Source organism: Pelobates fuscus, chromosome 6 (assembly GCF_036172605.1).
Source record: "Pelobates fuscus isolate aPelFus1 chromosome 6, aPelFus1.pri, whole genome shotgun sequence".
In the NCBI taxonomy this organism is placed as follows: Eukaryota; Metazoa; Chordata; class Amphibia; order Anura; family Pelobatidae; genus Pelobates; species Pelobates fuscus.
Window position 1 is genome coordinate 43,241,783 of NC_086322.1, and position 19,793 is coordinate 43,261,575.

General features: G+C 40.8%; 1 protein-coding gene across 1 annotated transcript in view; it reads right to left on the bottom strand.

Annotated features, from left to right (window-relative positions):
- Positions 1-826: 826 nt before the first annotated feature.
- LOC134566043 (octopamine receptor-like) overlaps positions 827-19,793 on the bottom strand; it is a 122,069-nt gene continuing 103,102 nt past the window's right edge. Inside the window, exons 3-4 of the mRNA XM_063425754.1 lie at positions 5,499-5,675; positions 827-1,529 (exon numbers count right to left, since the gene is read on the bottom strand). Of these exons, the coding sequence (XP_063281824.1) occupies positions 827-1,529; positions 5,499-5,675 (880 nt within the window). The remainder of the gene's footprint in view (positions 1,530-5,498; positions 5,676-19,793) is intronic.

The following is a 19,793-nucleotide window of genomic DNA, read 5'->3' on the forward strand; positions in this document are numbered from 1 at the left end:
ATATTATTATTATATATATTTTAAAAAATCTTTAAAAAAGTCAATTTTCATTAAACACGAGGAAGACAGTTCCATCCGAAGACCTGTGATTATTACTGAGAACGAACCCAGCTATTCATTTTATGCCTCTGTGGATCTACAATTAGAAATGTACTGTTACTGTTAATAGTTTAGCGTCTGTCTCTCTTTCTGGAAAGAGATCAAGCTACTGTAATTTGTCACAGTGATTGGTTGTTAAAGCAAAATTCCTATTTGTCAGTGCTGTGAAATTGCTGTCAGGAGTATTCTTTGTTTTTCAAAGGCTACATTAAACCATCTGTAATAGAGTTAAGGAACATCTAACACAAAGAGGTGATTTACATGCCAGGGGATTACAAAGAATATAAAAAAGTCTGTTAGAAAGCTTAGAAAAAAGTAATGTTGTATTGATGTGGAGTACAATCAGAAGTTCTAAAAAAAACAACAAAAAAACAGGATGATCATTGTGTATAGATGTTTACATTTGAAAAAAAAATTTCCTTTATTGTTTGAAGTGAGAAATCTTTTAAACTACTTCAAATCCCCGAATGCCTGTTGTCATTTTAATCGGAGGATTATCGATTTAACGCTGCTATTGGTTTTCATAAACGGTGGAAAAATGTGAAGGCAGGTTGTCATCACAAAACCGAAATAATGTAGTACATGGAGCAGGATGCGAATCCAAAAAATACGTTTTTGTAAAACTGTTCCACATGGTATTTGAAATACACATTTTTATCAGTCTTCTGTTTCTCTTTACAAACAGTTTGTGATCTTTTTATTTTGATATAAAATAGGAATATCTTGATTAGTATTGAGTTGTTTGTCCACATTTCATAGTCTGTTTGCTCTTTAAAACACAGTTCGACATTGGTAATTTAATGTTGTAATCAGGGTCTTGGGCAGTCTTGGAAAATGTTACTATTGAAACCATGTCATCACCGATGTCTACCTGTGACCTCCAACGTCTACAGATAAGTAACTTCTTCAGGGCCCTCTGGAAGTCTCTGTTTAAAAAGGCATACAGCATGGGGTTGATGGTAGAATTGCAGTATCCCAGCCATGTAATAAACTTGAAAGCATTCTCAAGAACAGCGTTGGTGGAACTCCCCTTTGCTGCAATCCAAACATTTAGAACAAAATACGGTAGCCAACACATGACAAACACTGATATAATTATACTCATTGTCCTTGTGGCTTTGTTTTCTAGTTGCAAATTGTTCTGCCGCTTACTGTTCGGGTGGTAATGGAGGTCCAGTGTCTGGGACACAATACGGGTAGCTTTTAATCGGGAAGCTTTGTAAATAAAGAAGTACATGCTGCACATGATCATGAATGGAATGTAGAATGCCAGTGACGAGGCTACAATTGCAAAGGTCCAGTTGGTCACAAAGATGCACTCTTTCCCATTGTCAAAGTCGATACCGGGTATCTCATTCCAACCTTGCATGACGGGTAGAAAAGATATCAAGGAGGAATAGACCCATATTGTCATTGTCATGAAGATACATCTATGAATAAAACATAAAGAGAAATATATATATATAGCAATGAATGTTTAATTTCTGAACAGATCAGTTTTATCATCCATAGAATTCTTACATTATTCCATTAGAAATAGCATATTATTGTGTTTAAGGTATTGTGACCCCTGATTAGATTTCAGCTTAAATTTATGTTAAGTCAGTGATGCAATGGAACACTTATATAACCCCACAGCATTCATGCAGGGACTAAAGTATTTAGCAAATTGGGCAGACTAGATGGCCCGAATGGTTCTTATCTGCCGTCACATTCTATGTTTCTATTCTCCATATACTTAGTAAATTGGTAGTGCAGCTCTTCCAATGATTCATTTAGAAAGTTGCAACACCAGTGAAAATATATATATTGGCATGAGCAGGGCTAAAAGTCGGTGCCATTGACAACTTAAATAGAATTCGTTAAAAACCCACTTCTTCATAAAAGCGTATCAATTAAACTGTTAATAGCTCCTGACTGATTCCTCTTCTGCAACTGTCACTAGTCTAATACTATCCTTAACTTAGTGTTAATATTTGAAAATACAAAAAACTAATTTGAACGCAAATTTTGGCCAGTGTTTGTGACTAAGTGGCTACTAAAAAAAACTGAACATACCATATTTGCAATATCTTCGAATTTTCATAGAAAACAACAAGCTGGGGTATACTTTATTTGCTAAGGAAACTGACCGCAATACGTTACTACACGCCAGCAGTCACCACCCACCCAACCTTATAAAATCTTTACCGGTATCTCAATTTATGAGAATACTGAGGAATAACTCTGATTCTACAAAAGCAGCAAACCAGGTACAAGAAATGTTTGAAAAATTTTCACAACGTGGATACCCAAGACAAGTGCTGGAGTGTGCATATTCAAAAGCACTCAAAAATTACACAGACGGCCCTAAAATTAAAAACAACCAAAACAGAATGATCTTCCCTCAAACGTTCCATTCATTATCGGGAGAGATGTCCCAGAAAGTAAGACACAACTGGGAGGTTCTTAAAAAGACAAAACACTACCGACGATATTCCAAAATACCCCTATGATTAGTTATAGGAGAAACAGGAACCTGAGGGATTATCTGGTTCACACGGATATATCCATGGCGCATCAGTCTGTTCAAAGCCCAGGCTGTTATCGTTGTCTGAAGTGCATGGCTTGCAATAGTATGACCCCGGGCAAAGCGTTTTACCACCCTTGCTCAGGTAAAGAATACAAGATACGGCAAAGGATCACGTGCACCACTACACATGTAGTATATCGCATCACCTGCCCATGTGGACTCATGTATATTGGCAAAACGTCTAATGACCTCAGGGAGCGCATGAGGGGACACAGATCCACTATCAGGACTGCGTTATCTAGTGGTATAGCAACCACCCCCATAGCCAAACATTTTTTGGAAATAGGGCACACACTGCCCACATTGAAATTTATGGGCATTGAACATGTTCCGGCCCCGAACAGGGGGGGTGACAGAGATGTCCTACTTCTTCAAAGAGAAGCCTTCTGGATCTTTACATTAGGAACTTTGTCCCCGGGGGGACTTAATGAAATCAACCCACTCAGCTGCTTCATCCCGAAAAGATAAAGAAGATAATAGTAATTGATATATCTGCACTAAAAGTCATAGAAAAATCATAACTGGTGATTAACTCATGAGACTTTTTTCCACTACATATTATTCATATAGTATTCATATATTATTATTATTATTTTTATTTTAGCTAGAATATGTTGGCTGATGGTTGCTCCTGTTATACTCTATAGACTGTATGGCCGTTAATTGGTAATATAATACATACATAGTACCCCGGCGGGGTACTCAAATATACTTTGAAGTTTTGTTACAATGTATCTATTGACACTAGGAAGTCCAATCTATACGCAGCCACCTTATGTTAGTGTTTAAAAATGTAGCAAATGTAAAACACTGTTTAACTCAGTTTAACAAATTTGTTTAAATACTCAAATAGAATCTAAAATTCTTAGTTAGTCTAAGGTGGCTTCGATATTTCTTATTTCTTATCCTTGAATTTTAATATATGTCTGCGAGCGCAGATTATTAGATATTTGGCCGTAACCGCAATCACCGTTAGGCCTTTTTTTATTTAGGCACTTAAGGGGTTAATACCTATTTTCAAAGTTGAATAACCACTTTCACGTTTGCACAGCCTCTCTTTCATATAACCTACTCTCCAATCAAATCACCTGCAATGTATATTTAAATCACTGTTTTTCCGCCTTTCATTGTCTTGAAAAAAGTCCCACGAGGACTGAAACGTCGACTTGTATGTCTTTTGAAATTTGGCAAAATAAATTGTTTATATCCTTAAGAAGACCTTCGAGTGCACTCTTTCTATTTGAATATAGTGATATATACATATATACTTATGTATATAGATATATATATATTATTTTGTTCTGATATCAATATATATATAATTTTAAAATACAGTTAGAACAAAATTATGCATGTATATATATTTTGTATCTATTTATTTTGTATTATTTATTTTATTTTATTTTTTAACGTATTTATATATTTATTTATTTTTATTATTAATATATATAATGAAAATTATATATATTTAATCAATACCATTGTACGTGTATTTTGATATTAATATATATATATATATATATATATATAATTATGTATATATTAACATTAAAATACACATAGACAGTGTATGTATATTTAGGTGTATGTGTGTATATGTGTATCTATGCCGTCCATGTGATCGCGGGGTCCTCGCGATCACATGGCCCAGGGGGGCCAAAGAGGACGGAGGGGGACTCCCTGGGCTCCCAGGTAAGTCCCCATACCGCGATCGCTGGCGTGGGATCGCCGGTGACCGGGTAAGTACAAAAGATCGCAGGGCGGTCTATGTCGCCCTGCGGCATTTAGAGCCATCTAAATAAGGACGGCATAGAACGCCCTGCGGTCTTAAGGGGATAACATACACCTGATTGCTCGAGACGAGCAAACTGCTAATTATTATTTCCTGTTAAGTAAAACCATAGAATTCAAAGAGTGTATACTTTCTTTTCAAATGACTATTTATATGTTTGACAAAGACCCTGCTGGGTCAAAATGTTGCTGTGTTTTGCTCTAAATAAAGCTGCTATTTTGGCTTTTAACCTTGAGTGCAAGGATCAATAGTTATTTTCTACATTTTGAAGACCTGGCTGTCCTCAGACCCAGGGCACCCTGGAAGCCAGGAGAGTGCGGTATCCATTTTCTTTTCTATATGGATTTACATTTTCATGCCATTATTTTCCTTTAACATAGTGTCACAAATAAAATTTGACCCAAGTCAACGCAAATATGTAGCCACTGTATACAAACCTTCCAAACTTTCAGAGATTGTTGATTTAAAAAAACAAAACAAAAAAAACCCCACTTTTTTATTTCAGTTCAGAGGGTTTCTCAAGAAACGTAAAAGCCATCAGTTTACAAGCATGGAAAGATAGTTTAATCAATCAGATTATAATTATATATACAGGTATATATGTAAAGGACCTCATTTTTGTTTACTTAATAATTCTAAGTTTCTCCTAAACTATAAATGAACACTATTAACAATATTTTTGAAAATCAACATATTTCTTCTTTAGCAGAATTGAGTATTTCAGTAAACGTAAGGGAATAATCCACAAACATTTTTTTTCCAGCTACCATAACTACTGAAGACAAGTGATTTCTGACTTTACTTGGCCCTTCTTATTGATCATTTGAAGAGATATTTATCACATACTTTTTTTTCCTGAAAAAAAAATGCTATATAAATCCTTTCTTAGTTTAAAGTGATGCTTTGGGCTCTGAAGAAAGCAGAGACATTAATTCATGGCAATACATGACTTATCCGTAATTAAATTGCTATGAAAAAACCAAACAATGATTTTCTTGTTTATTTTATGAATTATAAAAATTGAAAAATCCTCACCTGCGTCTTGACATTCTCTTGGAATAGTGGTAAGGAGTCACAACAGAGCAGTATCTATCCAGACTGATGAAACACAAAGTAACAATCGATGCGGTGCAGAACATAACATCAAATGAGATCCACACTTTACAGAACTGCTTCCCGAACAGCCACATGCCTGTCACTTCATAAATAATGCTGAAAAATAAAACAGTCAGGACTTCAGAGTGTGGACTATACAAGACATTAATATAGTGAAATGATCAAGCCCATTGCTTCGCAAAAATGTGTATACATGTTTACTTTCATTACGCATTACAAAATTATGCAAAATACGCTTAGCCCATTAAGCTCAAATTACTCCAGCATTGATTTTCAACCTGTAGAGAACAAATTTGTCTACAAAACCCATTGATGGATCCACATCAACTGAGAACTGAAGGCAGAAAATACATTTATTTAGACTTTTTTGGCAGGGCAAAGGTAGGAAAATTAAAGAATCAGAACTTCAATGGATAAGTGTAAAAATATATATATATATATTTTTTTTAATTCTTTATTTTTGTTGTGCTGAAATATTACAGATGCAGGTAAGAGGTGCCCCAAAAGCAGTCCTCCTACGATTCCCACGCGTAACATGCGGGGCACAGAAAAACAAGCACATTTTTAATATATTATAACAAGTTATAACATTAGTTTGTGTCCATATCTTGGTTACTTTAAGCTGGGTCCAAGAAGTGACTGTGCGTTCGGTATGTAGATAGTATTATCTTATGTCATATAAGATGAGAACAATTCTAAACATTGTGTTTAAGCTCGCTTAGAGGGTATATGCATGGTAAGCCTAAAATCTAGGCGTAGTAGAAAGAAAAACGCTTCATAAAGAAAAGAAAGAACAGAAAAAGCAATAAGGTTATTTGAGTCATACACTGTGAGTTAACACTAAATCCATGTTTTTAAATTAAAATTAAAATTAAAATTAAAATTAGTGGGGCGCTTCGAATTGGAAGTTGGGCGTGAGGGTCGGCCCGGGAAAACCCATATTCAGGTTATGTTTAAAGACAGTGGTTAGTATTTTATACACCTCGAGCCTGTACTTGGTACGAATGTGTTGCTGTATAGAGGCACCGGGTGGTCGGCGAGTGCAGTCGTGCTCAAGCTCGCCTCGCACATAATAAGGGCAGATTTTGCTATGGAACCTCCACCACCGGAAGCATAGTGATAGGCTCTTCGTTTGAGCCCATGGTTTCTGATGAGGTTGGCTAGGGGAAATTAGAGGTGCTTGTACGGTGGGTCTTGGTGTATTAAGGACTCGTAGCTAGTGTGTTTGTTAGGGTCTCAGAAGGGATCTCGTGAGGTCCCCTTCACCGTATGTGGATAGTTTCCGCTGTGTACCCGGTTAATTACCTAGGAACTAAGTGGGGTATAAGATTGGCTATGAGCCGATGCAGACATGCAATACCCGGTTAATTACTTAGGGACTAATATTCCCGGTTAATTACCTAGGGACTAAGTGGGGTATAAGATTGGCTATGAGCCGATGCAGACATGCAATAATAGGACAATATAGTCTCTGTAACCTGTCGGGTCCTCTCCGTTCACATATTGCCGGGCGGCAGCCCACACCCTGCCGGGGTGTCTCAGAGTCTTGCCGGTGCACTTGTATAGTGCCCATACGTGTGTCCATTAGTTAGTCTCGTCTGAGCAGGGCGACTGGGGTAATTTCCGAGTGTGGTGGCTGTGTTTCTTCGGCCCTGTGCCGGCCCCTCGTGAAAGTGGGAGCTGAGAGAAATAATGTTTTCGGTAGTCCAAGTGGATCTGCGGTTGCTGAGTGGGTTTAGGTAGCCGGTGTCCCTCTGAGATTAGATGTGAACTTAAATCCCGGGTGATCAGGCCATTTGAGTCAGTCCGTGATTAGGTAGCGTTGGAGGGGCAGGTGTACGCAGTGTCTCACGAGGCAGCTCCGCTTACCGACGTTCCAGCAGGTAGTCTGGGCACAAATTCCGCTGCCCTTGCTGGGTCCCAGGACGGTGGGTTTTTGGGTCTGCCCGTCGGCAGTGGCAGTGGATCTGTGGGTAGGTCCAGCTGTCTTAAAATTGCTGGCGCCTCCGTCATACAGCGCACTGAGAGTGTGGTATCTCCTCTAGCGATCAGCAGGGTGTGTGCTGGGCCCCAGCGGTAACTTACGCGGTTGGCTCGCAGGATAGAGGTTAATTGTTGGAGAGACCTTCTCCATGCTAAGGTCGCCCCCGAGAGGTCGGCATAGAAAGAGAGATGCATATCTTAGAAGGGATATGACGGTTGGTTGCGGACGGCCGCCTGGACTGCGGCCCTGTCCCTGTAGGTCTGGAATTGCATCACGACGTCTCTAGTGGCAGTAGTTGGTGCTTTGGCGGGTTTTGGGATACGGAAGATGCCGTCGATTGCTACAGCTTTGCCCGTTTTTGGAGATAATAGGGATGTGAGAAGCCGTCTAGCAACATGAGGTAGCTCAGCTTCGGGTATGTTGTCACCGATGCCTCTGACCTTTAGATGTTTTTGTCTCCGTTTATCTTCAAGTTCTGCAAATCTCAGATCGTTTCGGGTAAATTGTTGCCTCAGTTCCTGTATTTCGTGCTGGAGCTGACGGATTTGCCCGGTGTGGGTGCTTGAGGTGTCTTCTACTGCTCCCACTCTTCCAGTGAGGCCCCGTAGGGTATCCCGGATCGATGCGACTTCCGCAGAGATTTTGGCGTGGTGGTCCGCCATGAGGTCTCTGATGGCCTCCATGCTCACTGGTGTGGGTGCCGGTTTTGGCAACTGTTGTGTCGACGCCGGTGGCGAGGACCGGCTCGTCGGGATGTGTACCCCCCCTCTTCATCCGACGTCTCGGTATAAAAATCCGAGCATCCGCCGTGTAGGGACGCCATATTTGAGACCGCGGCTCTTCGTGCCTGTCTCCACATCTCGTCAATATTCATGCCCGCAGCGGGCTTGTCAGGTTTTAGTTTCTTGTTTTTCTTCCACATTGGGAGCGGGTAGACCTGGTGGTCATTTTGGGGTAATTCCAATTTTTATCGGTGGGTAAATTGGGTTATTTTCAGCTTCGTCGTTCAGAGCTCAGCCGACATGCGACCGTTCTCCTCCGTTGCTTAGCTCCGCCCCGTAAAAATATTTTTTATCTACTTTTTTCTATATTTTAGATTTCTTGGGCCCTTTCGCAATTATAAGTGTGAGGGGGGATCAATAGAGATATATTGTGGGGGTGGCAATGGTTTTACCTACTCCTAGCCTGCAGGGAATGTGGGACAGGACATGCTGTTTATTTGTACATAGAAGCCGAGCAGACAATTTAGGCCTTTATTGGCCCATCATGTTTATATAAAAAGACCCAGGAGACTAAGTGTCTCATAGGCACCAATTGATTACTCTCCACCCTTCACCCTAGTGCCACTGGAGTGAAGGATAAGGCATGGACCACTTTTGGAACCCAAAGGGGCCCATTCTTTTTTCTTACTTAACTTAAACAAAAAAAAACAGACAAAAACTAAGCAAACAAACAAAAACAAACTATATTAATATAGATAGTTGAATAGCTATATTAATATCAGCTGGTCTGCACACTATATTGGATGTATAGCAGTGGTTAACATGACTTTTGTCTATTTTCCACAAGGCAGAGACAGGTTTTAAACTTTTAGTGATGGCCATTTAACTGTACTGACAAGGTAAGAAACCAGACACAAAATAGAAGGAATGGTTCCTCACCACCTTGCCCCTCTCTTTCTCAACCACACCTAGGTCATGCCTTTCCTACCCTTCAGACTTTCTCCTAGGCAACTGAACAAGAGGTGGCTGCACTTCCTTTCCTCTCAACCCACTACTTGCCCGCTTAATCCTATCCTGGCTCACCTTATCAGAGCTCTCTCCTCTTGTCTTATGCCTTCCTTAACATACATCTTCAACTGCTCTCTCTCTCTTCTGGTGTTGCCCCTGCTGCCCTTAAACATGCTACTGTAGTATCCATCTTAAAAAAAAAACATCTCTTGACCCGTCCTCACCTTCTAACTGTCATCCCATATCCATGCTCCCTTTCCCCTTAAAGCTTCTGAAATGGCTTGTCTTTACCCGTCTGACTTGCTTCCTCAATTCCAACTCTCTCCTTGACCGTCTTCAGTCTGGCTTCCATCAGTGGATGCTAGGATATCATTATATTTCCAATTTACAGAGGCCAATTTACAAATCATTTGTGTAGTGTCCTGTAGGTGCGATTTGACCTTAGATACATAAGATTATAGGAATGAATCAATGTATTGTGACAGATTGGAAGTGATGGAATGGATTCCCAAGACAATTGGTCTTCCTGGTGGTATTTCCACATGCTTGTGTATTTTCGGCAAGAAATAAAAGACCGGGGTCTAACATTCAAAAATGTAAATTCCGAGTCTTTCAAAATCCCTGCATCTTTAGCCTTAATTATTATTTCCTCGAGATCTTTATGAAGTGTTATATACATTTCTGGATCGTTAAATAGCTTCGTTCAAATAATATTCTTTAGACATTATTACTAATCCTCCCCCCCCCCCCCCTTGTCTGCTGGCTTAATGACAATTTTGTTATTTCCCACCAGGTCATCCAATGCTTCTCTTTCTTTTTGTGTCAGATTATTGCCTGGATACTGTTCTGATGGCATCACTCACTAATTCTTTGAAAATTTCCATACCAGCTGAGACACAATTGACAGGAAAGAAAGTAGATGCAGGTCTCAGTTGGCTGTGCTTAAATTCACTTTCTGTTTCTTCTTCTCCGGAATCTGTTCAAAATATTTCTTTATAATTTATTTCCTGATAAATCTTTTGACACCTATAGTAGCATCGAATTTGTTAACATGTACAGTGGGGGCAAATCTTAGTCCCTTATTTAGTGCAGAAATATGTTATGGGAATAATGGAATACCAGCCAGGTTGAATATTCCTAATAGTTTCTCTTCTTGCTTTTCTTTCAGATTATTTCATGTTCTTCTTCCTCCTCTATTTCTTCTATGCTTTCTTTTCTTTTGGTTTTTGGGGGGGTCACTGGATGAAACCACGCCATGATTTCTCTTGAGTTCTTCCCTAAAAACCTCCTCTCTTGATGGATTATGTTTTTCTGCTTCTACCACCACTGTATTATTCCTAGAAAAAGGCATGTTCACATTCTCAGTGTTCTCTCGTCTTGGGCTTTCTGCAGTTTGTCTTGTCTCCACATTCCAATTTCTATGCATCTGTTTTGTAAGTACTCGTTTACATCTCTTGGCCACTCACACCCTGATTAGTCTGGTGGTATCAGAGAAGAAATAGAAAGGAGAAAATATCCCTGGGATCGGGGATAAATTCAGGTGTGTCCAGATCGTATCTCTAGAGGGGATAACCCTTATACTGTGATACAAAAAGGTATCTCTGGTATCAGAGAAGGCAAGAACTCTCCCAACCTAGATGCCAAGATTTTCATAAGTAACTTGATATCCAAATGTAAAACCTAAACTAGTCTGCTGATAGCACAGGCTCATTGGGTCTTTTGCGTCCTTTTGCAAAAATATGTAAATTTTCAAAGATCAGTGACGATGGTAACCCTTCACCCTCTATTATATTATTGAGACTTGCAGAAATCTATGTGCTAATATATTTTTAAAATCATATCACTGAGCTTGGGAAGACCAACTAAGTCAAGGCTATTTGCTTTCCATTATTACCTAGCCATCATTGTGAGTCACTTTATTATTGTCACTTACAAATATGTTCCAATAAGGGGCATTGGGAGGAGGGGCTTACCTAAGCTGGAGCCCTAAGTAGACACCATAAAAGCCTTGGGTCTCCAAAATGCACTTAACCATTATTAGCACAGTCTCAGGTCTTTGGACGGGCTAGCTTCATGTCTTCAGTTCAAAGAATTGAAGTCTGTTGGCATAGTATTGCTCTGATACTAGGAGTCTAGAGATCATAAGAGCCATTACATGAGCAAAGGCGGAGAGTGAAAGCAGAGGCTCTATACACTGTACCATCAGGGAGTGGCATGATTTTCCCTCTCCCTATACACACACACATTATGTCAGTAAGTAACCGTGAGTGTGCCAAGAAGCTTGTTTAGTTGTGGAATTAGGGAGGGGCCTGGAATAGAATCGAGGAGGGATTTCAGGAAGGGGTCATATTTTTGGGCTTGATTCCCAGATGTTTTTTGAACCTAACAATGCTCTTGTTTCCCATGAATGCTGGTGATCCTTGTCCTCACCTCATCATGACTAGCAGACTTTATTATAGATACTAATATAGCCAAAAACCTTTGCTATCTCCTTGGGAGGTTTCTGATGGCTTTGGCAAAATATGATTGATGTTCCTCTCTTGTTTTTGTATTGTTGAATAACAGCTTTTCACTCTTATGGTTATGTTTGTAAAAATATAGTTTCAGACAGTAAAATTATAAAGGTTATAGAATGGAATATTAGAAACAGGACATACAAGGGTTAACATGTGAGAAGACCAGTTCTAAAGTTCTAGTGCAAGTGTCTTAAGATTGGCTGCAAGAAATAATAGATGGTCATTTCCCAAAGTAAGATCATACATTAGGTAATGAAGGGGTGGTGTACACACAACTCTGTTTTTAACATTACTTGGTCCAAGCATAGTTTCATGCTTAGAGTATAAGAACTGATCACTGTTTAGGGCAATTTGGAGCCTTGGAGGAAACAACATGGAATAAAACTTGGGTTTCATGCAAGTAGAAGCTGCCAGGATTTCCCAAAGAAACAAGATAATCATACACTAATATGAGTTCATTTAGTTTCTTTGTAAAACACAGATTTTAATGATAATGGGGTTTGTTGTTATCGCATGTCTTAATAAATGTGATTGTTTTAGAATATAGTTATTTTTTTCTCAGAGGCTTTTCTTGCTTGGTCAATCACTATGGTTGTGGGCAGTACTCGATAAGAACTGTTAACAAGAGCAAATTTTTTGTTATTTCATGGTTGATTTTCATTTTTAATTTTAACATCTGATCAGTGTCAGGATCGGGACAGGGATCCAACACGCAGAGTACAAAGAGTGGAAAGGTACGTATACCGGGCCTTAGAATGGCCGGACTAACGTACCGAGAGTAATAGAGAATAGTCAGAGACAAGCCGAGGTCGAGGGAACGAGAAGACAGATAAGCGAGAGACAAGCCGGGTCAAGGGATAACAGAGAAGCAGGGAAGTACAACAAGCCGAGTCAAAACCAAACAGAGCAAACTAGAATACCAGAGCACTGAGTGACTAGACAAGCTAGAACCACGACAGGGCAATGAGCAGAAGAGAGAAGTAAGCTTAAATACCCTGGCTCTGGATGGTAAACACGCCTCTGACAAGTACCGATTGGATATCGGACACTTGAGTGACAGGTCGCTCGTAATAGCGTCATGCCGTCACGTATTGAGCGTCCTGCTAGAAAAGGACGTGGATTCCTCGCGGCCGGTGTTTAAGTGAGTGAATGAACCGCGAGGAACGAAGGAAACAGCTCGCCTGGACGGAGAAACCCCCAAGTCTCTACCTCCCTTAGAGGTAGAGGCCTCAGGTACCCTGACAGTACCCCCCCTCTCAGATACGCCCACCGGGCGGAAGGAACCGGGGCGAGATGGGAAGCGGAGGTGAAATGCTCTGCGAAGGCGAGAAGCATGAACATCCTCCTGAGGTACCCAACTCCTCTCCTCAGGACCATATCCCCTCCAGTTGACCAGATATTGCAATTTTCCCCTTGAGATTCTGGAATCAATGATGGAGCTGACCTCGTACTCCTCCCGACCCTCCACCTGAACAGGGCGAGGCGAGGAGACCTTAGAGGAGAATTTGTTGCAAATAAGAGGTTTCAACAAGGATACATGAAAAGAGTTAGGAATGCGTAAGGCAGGTGGCAGAGCAAGGCGATACGCAACCGGATTGATACGAGTGAGGACCCTGTAAGGACCTATGTAGCGAGGAGCAAATTTCATAGATGGGACTTTTAGGCGAATATTCTTAGTACTCAGCCATACCCTATCCCCAGGAACAAAAACAGGAGCCGCTCTTCTATGTTTGTCAGCGTGTTTCTTGAACAACGAAGAACTATGTAACAGAATTTGCCGAGTCTGATCCCATAATTTCTTCAGGTTGGCGACATGATCATCAACCGACGGTATCCCCTGAGAAGAGGAAACCGAAGGAAAAATTGAAGGATGAAAGCCATAGTTCATGAAGAAAGGGCTAGAGCGAGTTGAATCACAAACAAGGTTATTGTGTGCGAACTCCGCCCAAGGAATCAGACCGACCCAATCGTCCTGGTGTTCGGAAACAAAGCAACGCAGATACTGTTCGATCTTTTGATTGGTACGTTCAGCAGCTCCGTTAGACTGAGGGTGATAGGCAGAGGAGAAGTTCAATTTGATGCCCATTTGAGAACAAAAGGATCTCCAGAAACGTGAGACAAATTGAGAACCTCTATCAGAAACAATCTCCGAAGGAATCCCATGTAGGCGAAAAACCTCTCTCGCAAAAATCTCCGCCAATTCAGGAGAAGTCGGAAGTTTGGGTAGTGGCACGAAATGAGCCATCTTAGTAAATCTATCCACCACCGTGAGAATAACAGTCTGTCTCTTGGAAGCAGGTAAATCAACGATAAAGTCTATGGACAAACAGGACCAAGGTTTCTCAGGAATGTCCAAGGGGTGTAACAGGCCACATGGAGATGCATGAGGTAGTTTAGTCTTGGCACAAGTCTCACAAGCTGCGACGAACTCCTCAATATCTTTTCGAAGTGAAGGCCACCAGAAATCCTTGGATATCAGAGAGTATGTCTTGCGAATACCAGGATGACCAGCTATTTTACTTTCGTGAAAACATTGTAAGAGCTCCAGTTGAAGTTCAGGAGGAACAAAGTTTCTTCCCTCAGGAGTGTCTCCGGGAGCTAGATGTTGTGACTTCAGGATCTGGTCAAGTAGCGGAGAATGAATTTTCAGACTGGTATTAGCAATAATATTGCATTTGGGTACAATGGAGGACAAAAGTGGTTCAACTGAAGCAGAAGGCTCAAATTGGCGAGATAGCGCATCGGCTTTAGAATTCTTTGAGCCAGGTCTGTAAGTCAGAACGTAATTGAAATGGGTAAGAAACAACGACCAACGAGCCTGCCTGGACGACAAACGCTTGGCCTCTCCGATATAAGACAAGTTTTTGTGGTCTGTTAGAATGGTAACGGGATGTAAAGTACCTTCCAATAAATGTCTCCACTCTTTCAAAGCCTTGATAACCGCTAGTAATTCTCTGTCACCAATGTCATATCTGCTCTCAGTACCGGACAATTTTTTAGAGAAAAATCCACATGGATGTAATGGTTTATCAACACCCAACCTTTGAGATAAGACAGCACCTACACCAGTCTCTGATGCGTCTACCTCAAGTAGAAAAGGCAGGGAAGTGTCGGGGTGAACTAAAATTGGAGCGGAAGCGAAAAGCTCCTTGAGAGTTTTGAACGCAAGAAGAGCTTCAGTAGTCCAATTCTTAGTATCAGCCCCCTGTTTGGTCATATTAGTGATAGGTGCGATAATCGAAGAATAGCCTTTAATAAAGCGCCTATAATAATTGGAAAAACCAATAAATCTCTGTACGGCTTTAAGACCTTTGGGTAAAGGCCACTCTCGAATGGACTGGAGTTTATCCGGATCCATCTTAAATCCTTCCCCAGAGATCACATAGCCGAGAAAGGTTACCTGGGTTTGATCAAAGCTACATTTCTCCAACTTGCAGTACAAGCCATGCTGGAGAAGCTTGTGCAAAACCCTCCTGACTTGCTTGTGATGAGTTTCAATCTCACTAGAATGTATAAGTATATCATCTAGGTATACAATGACGCAATCTTGCTGAAATTCCCTAAGGACCTCATTTATCAGATCCTGGAAAACAGCTGGAGCATTGCATAACCCAAAAGGCATGACTGTATATTCATAGTGGCCATAGCGAGTATTGAAAGCCGTCATCCACTCATGTCCCTGCTGGATTCTCACCAAGTTATATGCCCCTCTGAGGTCTAACTTGGTGAAAATTGTAGAGCCCTTCAAACGATCGAAGAGTTCGGTGATCAAGGGAATCGGGTAGGCATTTTTAATGGTTATCTTATTTAGGCCTCGATAATCAATGCAAGGTCTCAAAGAACCATCCTTCTTTTGAACAAAAAAAAATCCAGCCCCGGCAGGGGAGGATGACCTCCTAATGAATCCCTTGTCTAAATTTTCGTGAATATACTCCTCTAGAACTGAGTTCTCTTTCGTAGATAATGGGTATACATGACCTCTGGGGGGCATGGTACCAGGGAGTAGGTTAATTTTGCAATCAAAGGACCTGTGTGGGGGTAAGGTATCGGCTTTCTTTTTGTCAAATACTGTCTTTAAATCTAGATACTGAGGCGGAATTTGTGTCTCTGTAGGATTGTCGGAGTTAGCCGATGTGTTGGTTAATCCGAGAGGTGAGACCTTCCGCAAGCATTTTCCTTGACAATTCTGTCCCCACGAAACTATCTCCCCTGACTCCCAATTAATAATAGGGTTATGTCTCCTCAACCAGGAGTACCCCAGGACTACGGGAATAGACGGAGAAGAAATGAGCAGTAAGGATATGTCCTCTCTATGTAGGATGCCAACAGTTAAGTTAATCGGTATGGTCTCATGAAAAATAACAGGCTCAAGTAACGGTCTACCATCAATGGCCTCAACAGCCAGTGGTGTCTCTTTTAACTGGGATGGAATAGCATGCTTGGCAGCAAAACCCTGATCTATAAAGCTCTCCGCAGCTCCAGAATCGATTAGTGCCATAGTCTTAACTACTCCCTTCTCCCACTTTAGAGAAACGGGTAACAGAAGCCTGAGCTCTTTGTAGTTGTGAATAGAGGACAAAGTAGAAACACCCAAGGCCTGTCCTCTAGAGAAACTTAGGTGCGAGCGTTTCCCGAACGATTGGGACAATTTAGGCGTAAATGACCTCTGACTCCACAATACATACATAAACCCTCCCTTCTCCTGTACTGTCTCTCCCTCTCAGTGAGATGAGTACTGCCTATCTGCATAGGTTCAGGAATACATAAGTCCTCGAACTCAGAATTTTGAAAGGTAGGCGCTAATTTAAAGGAGGGTCTACGGGTCCTATCTCGAGTGTTCTGCCTCTCTCTTAAGCGTTCATCAATACGAGATATAAAAGAAATTAAATCCTCCAAATTCTCAGGGAGTTCTCTAGTAGCGACCTCGTCAAGAATTACATCTGATAACCCATTCAGAAACACATCTATATAAGCCTGTTCGTTCCACTTAACTTCTGCTGCCAAGGACCTGAACTCTAGTGCATAATCCACAAGTGTTCGATTGTCCTGTCTAAGGCGCAACAGTAATCTAGCTGCATTGACCTTTCTACCAGGAGGGTCAAAAGTTCTTCTAAACGCAGCTACAAAGGCATTATAATTGTAGACTAGTGGATTATCATTCTCCCATAAAGGATTGGCCCATCTCAGAGCTTTCTCAATGAGTAAAGTAATAATAAATCCAACCTTCGCTCTATCTGTAGGATAAGAGCGGGGTTGTAATTCGAAATGGATGCTAATCTGGTTCAGAAAGCCACGACACTTCTCCGGTGACCCGCCATAACGTACTGGTGGGGTAATACGGGAAGAAGCACCTACAGTGGCTACCTCTAGACCTGAGACTGCAGGAGAAATAGAAGGAGTACGTGTCTCCTCAGGTGGATTATTAGTACGAGACAAAAGTGCCTGTAGTGCCAAAGCCATCTGATCCATTCTATGCTCCATGGCGTCAAACCTGGGATCCGAAGAACCAAGCTGACTGTTTGTACCTGCAGGATCCATTGGCCCTGTCGTAATGTCAGGATCGGGACAGGGATCCAACACGCAGAGTACAAAGAGTGGAAAGGTACGTATACCGGGCCTTAGAATGGCCGGACTAACGTACCGAGAGTAATAGAGAATAGTCAGAGACAAGCCGAGGTCGAGGGAACGAGAAGACAGATAAGCGAGAGACAAGCCGGGTCAAGGGATAACAGAGAAGCAGGGAAGTACAACAAGCCGAGTCAAAACCAAACAGAGCAAACTAGAATACCAGAGCACTGAGTGACTAGACAAGCTAGAACCACGACAGGGCAATGAGCAGAAGAGAGAAGTACGCTTAAATACCCTGGCTCTGGATGGTAAACACGCCTCTGACAAGTACCGATTGGATATCGGACACTTGAGTGACAGGTCGCTCGTAATAGCGTCATGCCGTCACGTATTGAGCGTCCTGCTAGAAAAGGACGTGGATTCCTCGCGGCCGGTGTTTAAGTGAGTGAATGAACCGCGAGGAACGAAGGAAACAGCTCGCCTGGACGGAGAAACCCCCAAGTCTCTACCTCCCTTAGAGGTAGAGGCCTCAGGTACCCTGACAATCAGATGAAGATAGGACCTTTGTATATTCCCATTAAATATATATGTAAGTTAACTTGTGGCATATTTTCTTATCAATATCAACTGGGTTACATCGTATATCATTGGTTATAGAGGACAGTGGTTATATACTATAAAGAGCTCATTATTTCCATGCAGCGGGATTCTTAAGAAACAAAGTAACTGGTGGAGTTGAGCGGCCATTTGATGAAGAATGAAAAAGGAAGATACCGAGTCTCGCATGTTAAGCAGAGACTACTGTGAGCCTCCACATAGAGAAGAGCTGAGTACCCTAACTCATTGATTTTAGTATATGGCAAAAAAAAGTTACACGATGAAAAAAAGGCAAATAAGAAATGCTTCAAATGGTGAAAAGTGATTGTATATACAAATATTATTTATGGTGAATAAACGCACACTATAAAATGTGACCTTCCGTACAATCCATGATTAAAAAATATAGTATCCCATATTTGCTTTTCCAAAGCCGCATCGCTCTAAGGATTAAGTTGCGTGCCTTGGGACAAGCCTTTATGTTTGCTCAATATTAAAGAGAGATCAATCGCACATGGAATAGAATATTAAACGAACAGTGAAAAGCGGTCACAAGCCATACCATGGTTTTTGTATTCACGTTTTTTACAACAATTTTTACAAATAAGCTCAAGCATAGATATCGTCCCCTGATTTCTAATACAGATATAGCACACTATATATTTCAGATCACGTGGAAACCTCCCACAGCTCACTGTCTTGTGATTTATATTTCACGTCTTCTGGACACAGCTTCAAACATCAAGAAGCGAGAAAATAAAAATGGTTCCTTTTGATATAGAGGCTGCTTTGATGCCCAATCTTGTTCTCCTTTCATTTTATAGATTAATCTTTAAACATAACTTTGCCTCTTCTTTTGCAATGAAAGTTATTTTTGACTCGTATATAGGAGTGAAAGTTATCGACTAAAGCATGAATGGCAGTGAATTCACCTAGGAATTGCAAATTTCCTTCCAAGATAGTGGAACTGAAAAAATTCTCCAAATGCAAATTTGCTAAATAGAGTATGGTGAAGAAGTTTCAACCGGATTGCAAAATTTATCTATTTTGTCCGCTACGTTTCTCGTTTAGCTATTTAAACTGGACTTAATTCACAATTTCCTGGTGAATCCCTAATAATGCTCATCTCAGTTTAGCGAATAATCAGTTGGGTAATTTAAATAATCACTAATTGCAAACCAGATGTTGGATCACACATGTTTATGCGATTTGGATGAATTAATTGGCAACTAAAGATCAGCAAAGGTGTGGTATGAATGACATGCATAGTTGGGCAATCAGACATGTATCAAATGCTGTTTATCTGAATATTGACTATTTATTAAACTGCCTACAAACTGTCACAGCTTGAAACAGATTCAGAGATTTCTGTTCACCTGATTTTTGCAGGAGAACGAGCAGAACTTCATAGCTTGTTAAATAATAAATAATCTAGGATGACCCAGAAATATTAGAAGTATAAGCCAAACTGAACAGCCGCACATCAGAGGAGCTCCTCACTAAAAACATAGAAACATAGAAACATAGAATGTGACAGCAGATAAGAACCATTCGGCCCATCTAGTCTGTCCAATTTTCTAAATACTTTCATTAGTCCCTGGCCTTATCTTATAGTTAGGATAGCCTTATGCCTATCCCACGCATGCTTAAACTCCTTTACTGTGTTAACCTCTACCACTTCAGCTGGAAGGCTATTCCATGCATCCACTACCATCTCAGTAAAGTAATACTTCCTGATATTATTTTTAAACCTTTGTCCCTCTAATTTAAGACTACATCCTCTTGTTGTGGTAGTTTTTTTTCTTTTAAATATAGCCTC